This window comes from Pongo pygmaeus, chromosome 2, assembly GCF_028885625.2.
Source record: "Pongo pygmaeus isolate AG05252 chromosome 2, NHGRI_mPonPyg2-v2.0_pri, whole genome shotgun sequence".
NCBI classification, from domain to species: Eukaryota; Metazoa; Chordata; class Mammalia; order Primates; family Hominidae; genus Pongo; species Pongo pygmaeus.
In genome coordinates this window covers 60,601,251-60,619,594 of record NC_085930.1, presented here as the reverse complement: position 1 = coordinate 60,619,594, position 18,344 = coordinate 60,601,251, and the positions used below count along the sequence as shown (strand labels likewise).

The following is an 18,344-nucleotide window of genomic DNA, read 5'->3' as shown; positions in this document are numbered from 1 at the left end:
TACTGTTAGCAATCTGCTTCTTCTTACCCAAAACATAAATCTCACTGTTGACTACAGCTGTACTGAATCGGTACTTAGAGTACTTCATGGGTGCCCGCACACTCCATTGATCTTGGCTGGGGTCATACTGCAACAGTTTGTTGCTTAATCGATCAGGTTCTTCATCAGGAAGATCCATCTGTATGAAATATGACAGCCAATATAATAACATATCATTTAGCGATCTTTGTGAGTACATGAATGCAATTAATCAAAGCAGACAGCCGAGGAGATAAATAGAGGTTAACTGCAGTGACTCATACTCACAAACACACCAAACCCCATGACGGGGGTTATAAGTATACTGTCAATATCAGAGGAATTTATATTCTGAAATAATGGGCCAAAGGTGTGTGGTTATAGCAAACAATTTGTGATCTTAGCAGTGAGACATTCATTACAGCTTTTTTTTTTTTAAAGAAGCAACTGCAAAGCCTTAAAAACAAAACCAAGCTCTCTTGAATAGTATTTAAAGTGTAATTCTATTTTACCAAACTTTATAGTTGTTGATTTTAATATTTGTGAGAAACTAATTTTAATAATATAGAAGGCATTTTCTTTATATTTTTCTAATCCACATGAAACAAGGTTGCCAAAACATTGTAGTGTCTTCATAATTATTTTTACACCATAATTATGGCCTATATAGGAATGGTGTGAATTCAATTTTCAAGATTTATTGACTAATATAAATTATTTGCAGTTATTTTAACATACTTATTTTATACATTTTTAATAACTAGAGAAGCTACAAATTAAACAACTTTATTCTTACACAGATGTAGCTTTTCCTATTCATAAATGTTAGGTGAAATAATGTTTTTTGTATACATGTATGTGGAACTTTATATGACTTCAAGCTAAGGATTCATGAGTGCCATTTTTTTGGGATACAAGTGTTCAACAAAGAAATAACTCGCATACTTATGAAAGTTTATGCAATTAATTTTAGTTAACCACTTTAAATATACCAAGAGTTATGCTCACCATGGCACACGCACAACCCTGTGTGATCTTGCAATTGTTATACAAGGTACTCAATCGGGTAGCAAAGCCTTTCCTCTATGAGGTAAACATTCATGTTATCTGTTCAGAAACTTTATAAATTAACAAACGTTGACTTTATGGTTTTAATTTTCTTTCTAATTTAAGTATTTAATCTCTATTTTAGTGAAATAAATGCAAAGAAAAGCCTCTAAGTTGTTTTTGGAGCTTATGTATGCAAAATTAACTATGTAAATGGATAGTTTTGAAAAAGTTTAATTACAAATAATCTGTCAGGTTTCTCCTGCTAGCTGTGATGAAATCTGTAGTACTTTTTGACATATAGCAGAAAAAATTAAATGTGTTACATGTGAGGTTTAAGTTTTTAAAACAGGTATGATATACTATATATAAATGGCAAAATTCAAGCTTCTGGAATGAATGCAAATAGCATCAATTTTATTATGAATCAACTTTGGAGAAACAAAAAATAATACAGGCAAAAATAAATTTACTTGATGCCATGAGGATGACCAATGAGCTAGTGAGATTAATTTTTATTAGAAAGTCCGGCTGGCCAGGGCATGAGGCAGCTGAAGTGATCCTAAGAAGAGTGCTCCAAGGCACCAGGAGAGGACACCCGGAGGGGAGGAAGAAGGCCACTATGGCCACACAACCCTGACTTTTCATTCTGGTTTGCCATCACTTCACTGGGCTTCAATAGAAACAGCATTCTGGGTTCTCTGCCTGCTGATGCCCAATAAAAACATCAAGTGTTACAATCACAATATGCTTTCATAGAAATGATTGTGCCATCACAGATCGGTATTCTGGTGTCTCACTTAGAGTAAGAATTTTAAATATGGAAAAGGCCTATGAGTTACTTGCCTCAGGTCACAGAGCTATTAGACACACAGAACTGGATGAGGATCCAGCTTCTCTTCCTCCTAGTTAGATGCTCCCTACAGATAATCCCTCAGCACAAATATCTTTCATAATTAGCAAAAATGGGAGGATTATAAAGAGCACAGCATGAAAACTGAATCAAGTCACGTCCATGAAAACACATTTTAAAAATCCATTCTGCTAAATTGCTTTAACACTTTAAAACCTTGAGTTATATTCTATAAAACAGAAAGCATTTTACCAAAATGTAAGTCATACTCTTTTAGCATTCAACAACTACAACAATGTTTAACATAGCAGCCAGACTCAGTTTAGCCATGCCAATTATGTATACAGGAAATTTCTTAACCTGAGGGGTCCAGCCTCCAATTACATAAAGTTTATTATTCACTGTCACTACAGCATGACATGCCAATTGCAGTGGAAGGGGAGACACCCTTTTCCAATTGTCCCGTTCTACAGAGTACTTATCAACACAGTTTGTAATAAGATACTGGTTTTTAATTTTCATCTGTCCTCCTATAACATAAAGGTCATTATGAATACTGCCCAGAGCATAGAGTTCTCGAAATTCAGCTGTGCATAACTTTTCCCAAAACTGGTTTCCTCTATCATGATACCTGCAAGAGAAAGAGAGAGTATCCAGGATTAGAGGTAACATGAAAGCAATTTACCCAAGAAATACACTTATTTATTTTCTGACCAAAAATAATGAGATATGGTTCTTCCAATTGGAGGACAAAAAACATTAATACAAGAAAATGATACAGGTTTGCTTTTTTTTAAGGAATAATGAACAAAATATAACATGCTTTAAAATAATTAGCCACATATACCTGAAGAGTTTTGGGAAAAATATAGAGAAAAAGTATAGATTTTCCAGGAGTAGCCTTCATTTTCTAATTCTGGGAAAGAAAATCAAGAATGAATAGAAAGTTTTTCAGCAAATCATTTTTAATTTTACCATAAAAGTAAGGAAAAATACAAGAATGCCTTATTCTGTGGACAAGAAATATCACTTTCATACAAACATTAAAGAAACCACAGTTTTAGGGCAGAGAATCTAAAAGCATCTCAATTCATAAATTTCTCTCAGGATGATTTAGAATATGTAGAATTTTAAGAACTGTTGTAGTTCCAGCTGGCTTACAACTGGGTCAAGAGCACTGTATAAAAACCTACCTGTAGATGTCTGCTGGGCACTTAACATCTATTTTAATCTACTAGATGTGGCAATTTCAGTAATTTCTTCCAGAGTATCACTCTAAGAGTCTTAAGAGCTAGGGACATTAGTATATATGGTCTCTCAATGCCTTCTAGAGTCCAACACATTAAATGATTATGTGTGTGACGGGGCATTGTATGGTCACTGGGTAGATGAGTTTGTGGCTATTCTTTGTCTTGCATCATGACTATGGTAAGTCTTTATCTCCAATCATGATTGAAGATACACAGTCTGAGAAGGACAGAAGTACTTCATGGGGACAGAGGGGTAAAACATGTGAAATTAAATGTCCCAGAAAATCCAGAAAGTATATCTGGAATTCAAAATTAAACACACACACACACAAAAACAGGAAAACATGGAAATTAAGAAAAAAGTTGTTCTGTTTGGAAACAAATTAGGAACTTATGTGTGTTTTATACAGAGTACAATTTTTAAGTATAGACGACTTATTTTGCATTTAACACCTGACAGTTAATTCTATGGTAGGAGTTTTTCCAGTTGTCTAGGCCAACTCTTAACGTTCTTTCCCAGAGAGACATCTTTACTTGAGGCTTGACAGGGCAGTTAGAAGGCATGCTCCTTTCTAAGAGGGTATGTCTGGCTTGTCACAGCTGAATGCAGAAATTTATCAAGCCTTATGGTGGCTGTCTTCTATGTAATTCTAGGCAGAGAATCAAAGTCTCTAGAATCACAGGCAATATTTTTGTCACTATTTTTAATTGTATGAATTTTAGAAGAGAAAGGAGGAATAGGTATCTGTAGTATATGTGGGGGCTACCAAAGTAAAGCCAACTGAATGAATATATAAATGAACTTTAAAAAATGGGTTTGGGTTTTCTGAGACATAGTTTAAGAAAATAGGCTAGGAATGAGGTACATCCCACAAAGGTTAGGAGGCAGATGTTTGCTGGGTGACTTCCTAATCTGATTTTTGTTTTCACATTTAGAACTGAAAACAGGGAGAGAAAATACCCAGATAAAACTCTAAAACTTACTATTAAGTGGATGTGACATAAAAAAGAAAACAATAGTGACAAAGGCCTTCATTGTTAATAGAGATTGATAGTTTAAAGACAAATGGAGATAAGTGAAGGAGATGGAAAGGTACATCTTTTTAAAAAAGAAATAATCTTCCAGAGTACTAGTCTACTTCCTCTTTTAAGTCAAGAAGAAATATATCTGCATGGAAATCTATGAGTAGAGGCAAGCTGAAGAACATCTGGACAAAGATAAAAAGAATAAGATACACAAATAATATAACAGGGATGTAGCACAGGATGATAAATTTCTTATGCATATCACAAAACTGGCACTACAGTGACCTTCAGTAGTGCTAGGAGATTTTAACTACACAGAACATCAGCTGGAAGTCTCATTTAAGCCTAAAGCAATGCTTCTGACAATTTCATTATTGGAAGAAATGGTGGAAGTAACTAATAACTTTTACTGTAACTCTGACCAATGCGGAGGGTGAGACGGTTGGTGATGGGAACCTGGTTGAGTTCAAGATAAATAGGAAGGAAAACATGGGGTATATAGTTAGACATTCGCTGTTAGAAAGGGAAACGGGCTTTCAACAAGTTAAAAGGAAAGATGTCTGAGGACCAAAACTGAAAGACAATTTGACAGGGTTGGAGGTTTACTAAAAATAAGATGTGATAGCGGAATTGTAGACTATCTTGAGGAGGAAGAAAAGAAAAACTATGTAAAGAACCTGAAGTACCGGGTCAAGAGGTTCTAAGGTGGAAAGAAGGGCACCCAACCAAGAGCAAATGTAAAACTGGTGGCATGGACCCCTGAGAACCACATCAGGAAGTCAAGGCTTCCTCTTCCTGTGGGGATCTGCTCTCCTGGCTCTGTAGTCTTTCCCTGATAATTCTGAAGAAGGCTGCTCCTGTGGCTCAGGGACATGCTTGGTACCCATGGGCACAGGTCTAGGTCACTCAGCCAGGGCTCTGCATTCTTTCTCCTACTAGGGGAGATTAGACACATCTTCAAAGTATGAATGTGGAAAAGGACAGGACTATGGCTTGAGACAGATAATGTAATGCTAGGAGATGACAGAAAAATAGTAGACCTCTTCATTCCCTCTTCGGTCCCATCTTTACTGCTAAGAATTACTTTCTGACTGAAAAGTCTGAACAAACCATGGTAAAAGAGAACTGAGAGGAGAAAAATATTGGGGGAAAGTTTTACTATGTAGTATTTATTCCATGTGCATATTTCTAATTTTCTCACTTAGATTTAAGTGCTAAATACTCATTTAATATGGGCTGAATAAACAGTAAATAAATGTATGTGTTCTCATAAGCAAAACCTAGATGATATGCTACTTCTTAGCAGGCATTCCTTCCTCTTACTACAATTCTAGGATTAAAGCATTCTTCAACTACAAACATTTTACAGTGTTGGAGATTTAAGCAAAATCCACAAATTAAGGACATAGAATGAAAACTGACAGATTATTAGTAATTTATGGTTAAGGAAAAAATTACTTATTGCTCTAAATTACGAACTAAAAAAAATTCAAAGGAGTCTGTGTTAATAAACTTTCCTTCTTGTTATATTAAGATCTTTAAAAACAAAGCAGTATATTAAATCCTATATATGGATAAATAAAGCGAAGAGTGAAAACTAAAATGGGATCATAACAAACACATATAACTTATGCAGATTCAATGATATGTTAACAAAGGAAGAGAAAAAATAATTTAAAAATGTGAGAAATTTAATTATGAAAGTTATATATAGGCTACACTTATATTTTATATAATATACATTATATATATTTATATATGCTATATTTATGAGTTATAGATTATATATATATAAATGTATACACACACACACACACACAGACACACAAAAGCGTGTTCTGTATACTATTCCTTACGGGAGATGTATAGGGTAATTTCGACTACAAATAATTTAAGATGTGATGACTTTTTGCAGTTCTTTCTTCTACTGCTGCTAGTATCAAAACAACATAATTAAGCAAATTTGCTGCTAGATACAAACCTATAAATTTCAACATTCTTGTTCTTTTGTCTAGAGAGTTTAGAGGCACTTGCTTCTCCAGCCACAATTATAGTATTATTTTCCATGACAACACCAGTACACACAGTTCCTAAACCCTCTCCATACTTGGGAGATGAGATGAAATAGGTTTTCCGTGATACAGGATCATAACAAAAACTGGCATCCCCATAGCTCCTATGTCTTGATCTGATTCCTGAAGAATTGTTGCCAATGCAAAGCAGAAGACTGGTAGTCTCCATGCCATAGCGCAGATTTAGAGAGTGCTGTTGGGGTGTCTTGATGGCTTTGAATGCATTTTGAATTATGTCAACACAATCTGCATCACACAGAAGCATTGTGTTCCTTCTTAGGGCTTGTCTTAAAAAAGAAGGATTTACAAGTTCCAATCTGACTTGCTTCAAAAGCTCAACAAGATGCTCTGTACGCAATTCTTTGTTATGATTTACCCATCTCAGAACTAAGTCCAGAATGCTCTCTTCTCTGGATATGTTAAGATCATCTGATTTAATAAGTGTCAAAAATTGGTGCACTTCAATTTCTAGTATTTCTTCATGTAAGCTCACCTCGGCAAAGTGCTGAAATAAATATTTCTTCGATCGATCAGATAAATCTTCAGCTCCAATCTGCTTTGCAAAATAATAGATACCTAAACAGTTGGAGGCATCCATGTGGTCCATCATATATTTTTGACACACACTGAAGACTTCTTCCATCTGCATAAAATAGGCAGCCATAGCTACAGTCTGTACATTGGCATTATTGATCTCCAAAGCTGCATTGTACATGTAATTTAATAACACCGACACACTTTCTGCTGTGATGTCATAAAGTATGACTTCCCTTTGATTACACTCAAGTAGTCCACAGGTGAACATAGCTTTGAAATAAGGGCTAAATGCAGCCAGGACCAGTCTGTGGCAAGGAAATTTCTCTCCTTCTGCTATGAGTACCACATCAATCATTTCTGCTAATTCTTTCATGTTCTTAATTTTATTCAGTAAATTCAAGCTATGTTGGTATTTTTCTTTTCCCTCAATCTTGCACTCCATGATCTACTCTCCAAAGTTTCCAACTAAGTCTTCTTTAAGTGTAGCTTGATTCCTGAGGGGCTATTTTCATGTCTGATTACTCACGAAGCTACAAAGATGTCAGGAAACATTTCTAAGGGAAAGAAAAAAGGCAGTTTTCTTCTAAGAAAAAATTCTCTGTAATTTAGATATGCAGCATTAGTTCTAAAAAGTATTTATAAACAAATATTATTCACTCCAAGCAGAGCAGTTTAAGACAACTACTTTTGTATCTAAAAATACTAATTTTGATTACATAAACAGTAATAAATTAACTGCTGTGACAAATTCTCCTAATCAGCGGCAGAGATTTTTCTAGGACTGCAAAGACTTCCCTCCCAACATGTGTGGAAAGAGAAGTGATAAGCTGGGCACATTTTGCAATTCCATTTCCAGTTACCAAATACAGCTGACCTGCAGGCAGAGGGTATAGGGGCATCAGTTAATATTCTTTCCAAGGAGATGCAAAATCACCCCAAAGGTTATATGCATCCCCTCCAAAAAATACACCCAACGGTTATAATAGTCCATAAATTCATGACTGGGGCCTTGTACAATATACCCTGGAAGAGGAAAAACTGAAAAAAAAGTCCACTAAAATTCTGCTCAAACTTTGATGTGGGACAAATAATTCAAAGCAGTAGATAACACAAAGATTATATCTACTGGGCTTTGGAAGGCACTACCAAATGTCAGCTGATCTGAAAAGTCACAATATTTAAAACATACAACTAAATTACCCTAAACTTAGAAAATGCCTAAAACTATATGATTTCTCTGTCCTCCCTCCTTGCTCAGCTTTTATTTTTTCCCCAATTCATAGTGGCAGAGACTGAATCTCTTTTCACCTCAAAAAGCATTAGTCTACGTTTTTTAAAGCTAGCTGTCTCATCTTCACCTTCCCTGGATAAATGGAAATGGGATGTTTCAAGGAAGTTAATTTAAATTAGCTTTTGTTTTAAAGAAGGACATTCCTAGAGTCAGAAACCTTAACGTTAGAAGAGGATCTCAAGTCTCTACCACCTTTTCCAGTTCTAACTTGGCTGTAAGTTGCAAGCAGTGAGAATAACATTGATGGGAAAAGTTAATACATTTCTAGATTACGAGTAAGATAATATCTTTTTGGGGTGAGTATTCTCCACTTCTCTGCTTAAACCCAGCTGAAGAGTTTTGAGAAGTGAAATGGTCCTGTTTTAAAAAGAGCATCTGGATATCCCCAGATTCCCAAACATAAATCGACTTCTTGAATAAATATTTTGCTTGGATGCAGTTTGTCTGTCTCAAAAACATTGGCTTTGACAACAATCACAAAAAACAATTTATTTGAAAACGGAAATAACTGGCCTATATATATTTGTTGTATCCCTTCCTTCCAACTGCATTTTATACAACTCCTGAAAGCTACTCTAATTGTTAGGGGTTTATAGGCCAAATGAATTTACTGATGGAAATCCAGAAAAATACCTGGGCCATTATATTAGCCATCACACCTCAAAAAAACATTCTCAGCTTTGTTTGTACATGTAAGGTACATAGAAGACACTGGCATGGTACATGGGGGCTTTAAAGTGAGAGAGCCGTGGTTTGGATCCCAGTTTAGCCTAAACCTTGGCTTCTTCATCTGTAAAGTGGGAATAATGTACATAAGTAAAGTAGCTAAGTTAGTCTTTGGCATCCAAATGATCAATAAATGGACATTATTATTAGTTTCCAGTGATATAGCATAGTAAGCTCAAAGGTTAGGAACACAGATTTTGGCTTGGGTGACCGAGACCTGGTTTTGAATCCTTCCTCTATTATCTAGCAATATTAACACATTCCTTAGCCTCTTTATGCTCTAGTTTTCTCGCCTGAAGTTCATTTTGAGAATTCCATTAGAATATTCAGGAGAATTAAATAAGGCCATGCATGTACAATATGCAATTTTCTTGGTAAAACTTGCTTGGTAAAGGTGAAGCAGGATATATCTATACACTGTTCAAATAATAAAAATATTTGAGTACATATACAAACCACTGTGGGTATAGACACAGCTCCTAAGTGAAGAGAGCTGATAGTAACTTTCCCTTGTAATGAGGGCAAAGTACATTCTCCTTTCATCAGCAAAACAAAACTGTATAAATGTTCACAGTGATATAAATGGGAAGTTACTCACTGCTTCAATTTATAGAAGACTGAACTGGTACATTCATAATAATAGTACCCATAATAATAGAGAAAAATGGAGTAGCAAAGATGCATATAAATCACAAGAATAAACTCTAATTACTTTCTAAGTCCAAAAAGCAGTTATACTCCTGTCCACTATATTTCATTTTGAGAAACGGACCACTGTAAATGTCAATGTGGTGCAAAAAAAGTCAATTTCTTTAAGCCACGAATGTTTGACAGTGTTTAATTTTATAATTTTTATCTTTACTATATTATTTTTACTGCTTAAGTTGCTACTTTCTCGAAATAATGGTTGATATATGACCGTGCCTTCTTTTCTAGGAAACTCTTCATGTTCTGCTGAAGTTTCACTAGTTTAAATTCACAGCAGCATTGTTTGAAATAGCAAAAATTTGGAAATAACTTAAACATTCATTAATAGGAGATCAGATTGTAGTATATTCACTAGAGAATATAGTACAGCAAAAAAAAAAAAAGAATGAACTAGATCTACATGTGTCAACATGGCTGTATCTCACAAACATAATAATGTGTGAAAAAGACTGTAGAATATACATTTGGTATATTCTATACCAAATATATACCACTGATATATTTCTAATATGCAAAACAATATTATATATTCTAATAGAGCAAATACTGATGATCGATTTCAACAAAGTAAGTATGAGTATTTGGTGAATCTGGCATAGGGCATATAGGAGTTTTTTGTACCATTCTTGGAACTTTTCTGTAAGCTTGGAATTATAAATTCTTTAAGGATCTGACAACTGTAGTGGAATATAAAGACACGAAGGGTAATTATAAACCCCAATTTCAAGACAGTGTTTCCCTTCAGGAGTTGCAGAAAAAGAGGGATGCAAGTGGGGAAGGATGACAAGGAGTTTCAACTGTATAAATGTTTAATTTCTCCAGCTGTTTGGTGGGTATCCAAGACATGCTTTATTATTCTTAATGCCTCTTTGTATATCTTAAATATTGCATAAGTTTAAAATTTTTAAAAAACTGCATTACAGTCACAGCTTTTGAAAAACCTAAATGTTGTAAACCATGTAAACCACGTGTGAATTATCAGATTTACATATACATATATATACATTAGAGAGAGAGATAATAGATACATCATGAATTTTCTTTTTAATGTGTCAGGGTGTAGGTAGCCCAATTTATGAGTGATTGGAAAAAACAAAAAATTATGACCTCCTTATCTAGTCTGAATGAAAACTGCTTTGAAAACTGTGGTTATAGCCCTCCCTCCACCTCAATATCCCTGGCATCAGCCTGTATGAGAGGGAAGAGCAAATACAATTCCTAATCCTGCTTCAGTGGGAAAAGAAGTTACTGCATTCCTAAACTGGCATGTATTTTCTCCCATAAAAATATTCAGCATGCACTTTGGGAGGCCGAGGTGGGTGGATCACAAGGTCAGGAGTTCGAGATCAGCCTGACCAACATGGTGAAACCCCGTCTCTACTAAAAACACAAAAATTAGCTGGGCATGGGGCTTGCGCCTGTAATCCCAGCTACTCAGGAGGCTGAGGCAGGAGAATTGCTTGAACCTGGGAGGCGGAGGTTGCAGTGAGCCAAGATCGTGCCACTGCACTCCAGCCTGGGCGACAGGCTGTTTAAGTTATTTCCAAATTTTTGCTATTTCCGAGACTCTGTCTCAAAAAAAAAAAAAAAAAAAGTTCAGTATGGTGAGTAGTTTATAATCATGATAGAGTTGATCAACATCAAACCCACTGATTTTTATCGAGGAAGACTGAAGACAAGAGAAATGTTAAATTCCAGTCTGTGGCTAGGATAGGAGCAGGGTCTTACACTTTGTTCCTTGGCAATCCAAGGAACATCGACATTAAGATGTCAGAAAATGATGTCCCAGTTTCAGTGTTTAAAACAAAACAATGTTTAAGGGTGGGACCCTTTTGTACATTGGTCACTACCATGTATAAAGTTATTACCCCACATTACAAAAATATCCCGGGCCTATTTTCACCAACACTACCCCTCATTCAGGCATTCTGGCACCTCCCAAACTTTCCTGCCTCATCTCCTGACTTTCCTTCCTTATATTTTTCAATCTTTGAGTAGTACCAAACTACTACAGTTCTAACGCATATGGGCCTTTAACATGCTGTTCTTTTTTCTTTTTTCTTTTTTTTTTTTGAGACGGAGTCTCGCTCTGTCGCCCAGGCTTGAGTGCAGTGGCGCGACCTCGGCTCACTGCAAGCTCAGCCTCCTGGGTTCACGGCATTCTCCTGCCTCAGCCTCCCGAGTAGCTGGGACTACAGGTGCCCGCCACCACGCCCAGCTAATTTTTTGTATTTTTAGTAGAGACAGGGTTTCACCGTGTTAGCCAGGATGGCCTCAATCTGCTGACCTCGTGATCTGCCCGCCTCAGCCTCCCAAAGTGCTGGGATTACAGGTGTGAGCCACTGCGCCCGGCTAACATGCTGTTCTGTCTTTACATGTGTAAATCTGTGTCAGAAATATCTCCCCCATCCACCTGAAAAAATATAACCTGGTCTTCAAAATTCAGCTCAGATACCACTTCCTCACTGACGCATCCCTTTGCTTTCTTGCCTGTGTTGTGTACACTGTAGTTGCTGCACTGCTATTGCCATTCACTTTTGCAGATGCTTGCCTCTCCTGTCAATGATGAGCATACTGCGGGTAAGGGACTTGTCTTCATCACTTCTGTATTCTTGAAAATGTTTACTTATTTATTTTAGAGACAGGGTCTTGCTCTGTTGCCCAGGCTGGGACCTCAGCCTCCCCTGTAGCTGCACCACTACATGCACCACTACAACTAATTTATTTATTTTTTGTAGAGACAGGGTCTTACTGTGTTGCCCAGGTGCATCTCAAACTCCTGGCCTCAAGCAATCCTCCTGACTTGGCCTCCCAAAGTGCTAGGATTATATGCTTGAGCCATCATAACTGGCCACTTCTGTATTCTTGTCTGTGATGACACCTAGCACACAGGAGTTGCTCAATACGGTTTGTTCAATTAAATTAATGCTTTGTTTAGTCCTAAATTACAAGTTAATGATAACCTTTTTTCTAGGTTTTATACATGATAATAAAACATTATATTCAAGATTTTTTTCTACATATAAAATTTATTGTGATACTATAAAATATTTATTTGGTGTTTTTCCTTTTCCTGACATACAACTCTTAAAATCCTTGGAATCTCCAAAGTGATAAATACCTTTCTGTACACTAATGAGTTGACTGAGGGCTGGCAGCCTCTAGAGCTTCAGGATAGGAGCTGGTCCCCGGAACGAATAAGGCAGGATTAGAGCACTGGGACTTTCAGCTCCATCCCAGCCTCCAGGGAGAGGGGCAGAAAGTTAAGTTGATCACCAATCAAGCATGCCTATGTAATGAAGCCTTCATAAAAACCCCAAAAGGACAGGGTTTGGAGAGCTTCCAGGATAGCTGAACATGTGGAAGGTTCCTGAAGTGTGGTGCACCTGGCTGTACCCCTTCCCCCATATCTCATCCTATATATCGCTTCATCTGTATCCTTGTTAATATCCTTTATAGTAAACTGGAAAACTTAAGCGTTCTTCTGAATTCTGTGAGCTGCCCTAGCAAATTAAACCCAAAGAGGGAACCCCAACTTGAGATGGGTCAGTCAGAAGCTCTGGATGCTGGGACTAGTGTCTGAAGAAAGTGGTAGCCCTGTGGGACTGAGACCTCAACCTGTGGGATCTGACGCTGCCTCCAGGTGGATGGTGACAGAATTGCACTGAGTTAGAGGACACCCAAGTTGGTGTCTGCTGCAGAACTGAGTGATTGGGTTGCTGATGGGTAGAAATCTCCACATACCTCTTGGTTTAGCAGAGGTCACAGACATTTTCTGTGTTGATTGTTGTGTGAGAGCAGCAGACAAACAGTTCTGTGTTTTTTCCTACTCACCAATGCTTAATGCTTCAAGTTGCTATCCTCTTGTTCCAGTCAAATAAATCATTCAGAATCGTGAAGTGACTCCCTTGTTTATAGCTTGATGCACTATGACACCCAGTTTTCACTTGCACCCCGAAAATTAATTCCCAGTCATTTGCTGTCTGGGATTTGGCCCCATTCTTAAGGAACAACTGAAGCCATGTATTGGCTTCACTTACACCTGAGATTACAAATTGGCTGCTCAGTTTTTTTCTGTTTTTGCTTTTTGTTTTGTTTTGTTTTTGGTAAATTAGCTGTCAACATGCTAAACTGAAATATTCCAGCATCTATTGAAAAAAATGAAAGCTATGGCAACACTGAGTCCTTAATTCCCAAGCGGCAACAATGTCCAGGACCTGAGTACCCAGCTGCCACCTCTCAGCTGGCACATCTACTGGGCCCCATTATCCTCTTTGAGACCTGAGTGACGGTCATTATTTGTAATTCTTACGCTGTTACTTTTCTTTCCTGTCCATTTACATTATCCTACAGCCATTTAAGTTTGTGACTCCCAGTTTATACGATTACGTCTCCACACCCTATTTTGTTTCAGCTACACCATCTTGCTCAAATCCTACGCTTGCAGAGGCTGGTAGGAAATGGCTCAGAACACACGCACCACCCTAAATGTACTCTGTGCTTCTCACTAGCATGGAAAAAGACCTGATTCATTTAATAATAATCCATCCCACACACCGGGCATCCAGTAACAGCCAGGCACATGGATGATAAAGACAAATAAGACTAGTTTTCTTTTCTTTTCTTTGCTGAGTTCACACTGTTTTGCATTCTCACAGTGCTTTATACTTTTCAAAGTGCTTTAATCCGCATTATAGCTCATTAGTTCCTCTTAAGAATCATTTAGGGGAAAATGTAGGACAACTATTCTCCTGGCTTTAAAGTTAAGAGAGTTGCTCAGGGATACATTCAGGGTTTATTAAACTTAAACGAACCCTTCTAAGTGCCAGGCATTATCCTAGGTTCCGGGAAGACAACCAGGAACACGGAAGTGCCCCTTACCTTTGTTGTGCTTACAGTCTAGTGAGGGAAGGCACAATAACACATTGGTTAGGTAATTCAGAGGATGATAATACTATGAAGACTACGAGCCTGAACAACCCGACGGTGAAGGTAGGAGACGGCGGAGATGGCCTGGAGGGGAAGCTCCTAGGAGCCCGACCTGACGCCAGGCGCCGGCCCACCGCGACCCGAGGGAAGTCACTTAGAGCCGAGGCTGCAAGTGCCGGTGGCCCCAGGTTCAACCTGGCCCGGAGCTGAGGCAGGGCTTGTGACTGGAGGCCGCGTTCCCCCGGGGCGCTATCCCTACTTACGAAGGTGCTGCCTGGTTCGGGGCGCGTCCCCACTCGCTCCGCAGGGGCCCCGCGATGGGCCACGACCTGGCCTGGACGCTACCGTGTGGCAGGGCGGCCAGCGGGCCTGACTGACGCCACTGCCCAATATGGGCCTGTGCTGGCTGAGCGATATAAATAGAGGTCCTGCGCCCTGCGGAGGAGGAGGGAGGGCGCTGGCAGCGCCTCCGAGGCGACAGGTGCTGCCCTCGGCTTGGAGGTGGCCCGAGACCACGCCGCCGCTGCCCTCCAGCCACTGTGCGCCTGCGCACCTATTCCTGCGCTGGTTCCAGACGGCGACTACAGCCCCGGTGTCGCTGCGCAGGGTCTTCCCGCGCGCGTCCCAGACCCCACTGAGCGTCCCCCGCGGAACGCTGTGCGCCTGCGCAGAGTGTTCCCGCTCTGGCCCGCGTGCCAGAGCGACTGAAGGCCCGCGGGGAGGGGATGGGGACAAGTGTCTAAAGAAGGTTTGGAAATCGAGCTTTGAAAAATGCCGGTGTTCCCGTTAGTCTTTTAAACTTGCAAAATGAGCAAAAGACCCCGTGTGTAGTCTCACTGTGACCCGGCGGTAGGTTTGCCCGGTAAAATACAGGAGCCCAGTTAAAGGTAAATTTCAGATATACAACCAGTAATTTTTAGTGTTAAGTATGTCCCAAATATCACATGGTCAGTTCACGTTTAACTCGGTGTTCCGGTTGGGTTTCGTTTTGGTCTTGTACTTTTATTTGCTACATCCTGAGCCATCAGCTTGTGATTTTTATGCCCTACACCTCTCTGAGTGGGAGGTTTCCAGGAGTCCCGAGAAAGGACTGGTTAGCCGGGAGCAGTGCAAGGATGGGAAGCCTTCCTTAGGCAAGTGTCATAAAATATGGCAGCTGTATTAGCTCAGTTAGCTTAAACCAAAGCAAAATAAAATTGTTTTCAGTGGTGGCAACATAACTTTATTATCTTACTATTATTTTAGCTCTGTAGGTCAGAACTCCAAAATATGTCTCACTGGATTGAAATCAAGGTGTCAGCAGGGCTGTGTTTGTTTCTGGGGCTTTCTGGAACCAATCTGCCCCTGCCCTTTTGCAGCTTCCGGAAACTGTCTTCATTCTTTAGCTCCTGGCTGCTTCCTCCAGCTTCAAAGCCAGAAAATAGGGCTGAGTCTTTCTCACATGCATTGTGTCTGGAGTTGGTTCCTTTCAGTGGGCTTGTGGTCTCCGTCTTGCTGACTTCAAGAATGAAGCCATGGACCATGGACCCAAACAGTGAGCAGCAGCAAGATTGATTGTGAAGAGCAAAAGAACAATGCTTCCACAGCCTAGAAGGGGACCTGAGTGGGTTCCCTGTGCTGACTGGGTGGCCAGCTTTTATTCCCTTATTTGTCCCCGCCCATGTCCTGCTGATTGGTCCATTTTACAGAGTGCTGATTGGCCCATTTTACAGAGTGCTGATTGGTCCATTTTACAAACCTCTAGCTAGCCACAGAGAGTTGATTGGTGCGTTTTTACAGAGTGCTGATTGGCCCATTTTACAAACCTCTAGCTAGCCACAGAGCGCTGATTGGTGCCTTTTACAATCCTAGCTGCAGAGCACTGATTGGTGCATATTACAATCCTCTTGCAAGACAGAAAAGTTCTCCAAGTCCCCACCCAACCCAGAGGTCCAGCTGGCTTCACCTCTCAGCATCACTTTGACACTAACTCTTCTGCCTATCTCCTCCTTTTTTTTTTATTGTGGTAAAATATACATAACATGACATTTATCATTTTAATCATTTTTAAGCATAGTCAGTGGCATTATGTTAATAATGTTGTACAACCATATCCAGTATCCATTTCCAGAATTTTTTCATCCTCTCAAAAGAAACTTGGTACTCCTTAAACAATAACTTATTTCTTCCTCCCCTTTAGCACCCAGTAACCACTATTCTACTTTTTGTCTCTATGAATTTGCCTATTCTAGGTGCCTTATATAAGCAGAATCATACGGAATTAGTCCTTTTTGGGGGGAGGGGGACGGGGATGGAGTCTCGCTCTGTCGCCCAGGCTGGTGTTCAGTGGTGCGATCTCAGCTCACTACAACCTCTGCCTCCCCCGTTCAAGCGATTCTCCTATATCAGCCTCCCAAGTAGCTGGGATTACAGTCGTGCTCCACCATGCCCAGCTAATTTTTGTATTTTTAGTAGAGACGAGGTTTCACCATGTTGCTCAGGCTGGTCTCAAAATCCTGACCTCAGGTTATCCACTCGCCTCAGCCTCCCAAAGTGCTGGGATTACAGGAGTAACCCGCCGTGCCTGGCCAGAATTTCTCCTTTTGTAACTGGCTTATTTAACTGAGTATAATGTCCTTTCTTTTCTTAAGGCTGAATAATATTTTTCTGTATATATGTGTGCGTTTATATACCACATTGAAAACAAAACAGATTTTATATTGGTAAGTAAAGTCCCTTTAAACATTTTAGAAGGTATTCATGTCAATGAAGAATGCTTGCGTGCATTTGTATTTACACTTACTTTTTTTTTTCTTTTTTAGAGACAGGGTCTCACTTTGTCATCTAGGCTTGAGTGCAGTGGTGCAATCATAGCTCACCGCAGCCTCAAACTCCTGGGCTTAAGTGAACCTCCCACTTCAGTCTCCCAAATAGCTGGGATTACAGGTGAGCACCACCATGCCTGGCTAATTTTTAATTTTTTTTAGAGAGAGATAGGATCTCGCTATGTTGCCCAGGATTGTCTCAAACTCCTGGGGTGAAGCCATCCTCCTGCCTCAGCCTGTCGAGCATACACATACATACTTACAGTTATTTGAGGAAATTCCTGTATCCTTTCCCCACAAACATCGCTTGATCCAGTTAGTCCTAGTTAGATCCTTCTGCGACTATTTTCTTTCCTGCTTCTGGTTTTGTTTATGAGATGTTTGTGTGAACCTAATGAATCTTTCTCAGCTTGCTTTGAAGGCCCTGTTCAATTTCCTATTGGGCTACTTTATTTTACCTTTTTCATTTGTTTCAGGAAGAAGTGGAATATGCTATGAAGAGTCAGGGCTTGGGGTCTGGAGGCTAATTTAGATGCTGTGCCATATCACTAAGTGACTATAGTTGATTCTCAAAACATCCATTTGCCAAATGATTAATGAAGTATTAATATTTATAAAATCTACTGATTTATCAATAACTTGATTTAAGGAATATGCATCTGGAATATATCATATATGAATATGTACTTCTTTACCCAGCAGTAACTTACTATTCTTTTTCTATTTACCGCTCCTTCCTACTGGGTCTCTCTCTTTCTCTCTCTTGCTCTCTCTCGCTCTCTGTCTCTCTCTTCTTGAGGTATTTTCCCTCCCCTTTCTATTCAAGGCTTTATTTTCAGTCTTTGCTTTCTTACAGTGTTGAGTTGTTTCTCTGTATTCCTGTGTGCAGATTTTGTTATTTTTATATAATTTATTCCTTTATTCTTTGAAGCTGATCTACCCGTGTCTGGCTCCCTTTTATTGTGACTAGACTCTGGGCAGCTTTTTCTTGACACAGAAACCATTTTTTTTCCACACACCCACTCCCACTCCATATCATTCCTACCTTTTGAAGGAGGAATACACATCTGAAATAGTACTTCT

At 39.1% G+C, this 18,344-nt stretch overlaps 1 protein-coding gene across 1 annotated transcript in view; it reads right to left on the bottom strand.

Annotated features, from left to right (window-relative positions):
- The window catches only part of KBTBD12 (kelch repeat and BTB domain containing 12), a 77,959-nt gene extending 63,120 nt beyond the window's left edge, over nucleotides 1-14,839 (bottom strand). The window contains exons 1-4 of the mRNA XM_054480642.1: nucleotides 14,721-14,839; nucleotides 6,176-7,357; nucleotides 2,279-2,549; nucleotides 28-178 (exon numbers count right to left, since the gene is read on the bottom strand). Coding sequence (XP_054336617.1) covers nucleotides 28-178; nucleotides 2,279-2,549; nucleotides 6,176-7,245 — 1,492 coding nt within the window. The 5' untranslated portion in view covers nucleotides 7,246-7,357; nucleotides 14,721-14,839. The remainder of the gene's footprint in view (nucleotides 1-27; nucleotides 179-2,278; nucleotides 2,550-6,175; nucleotides 7,358-14,720) is intronic.
- Between the last annotated feature and the right edge of the window lie 3,505 nt (nucleotides 14,840-18,344).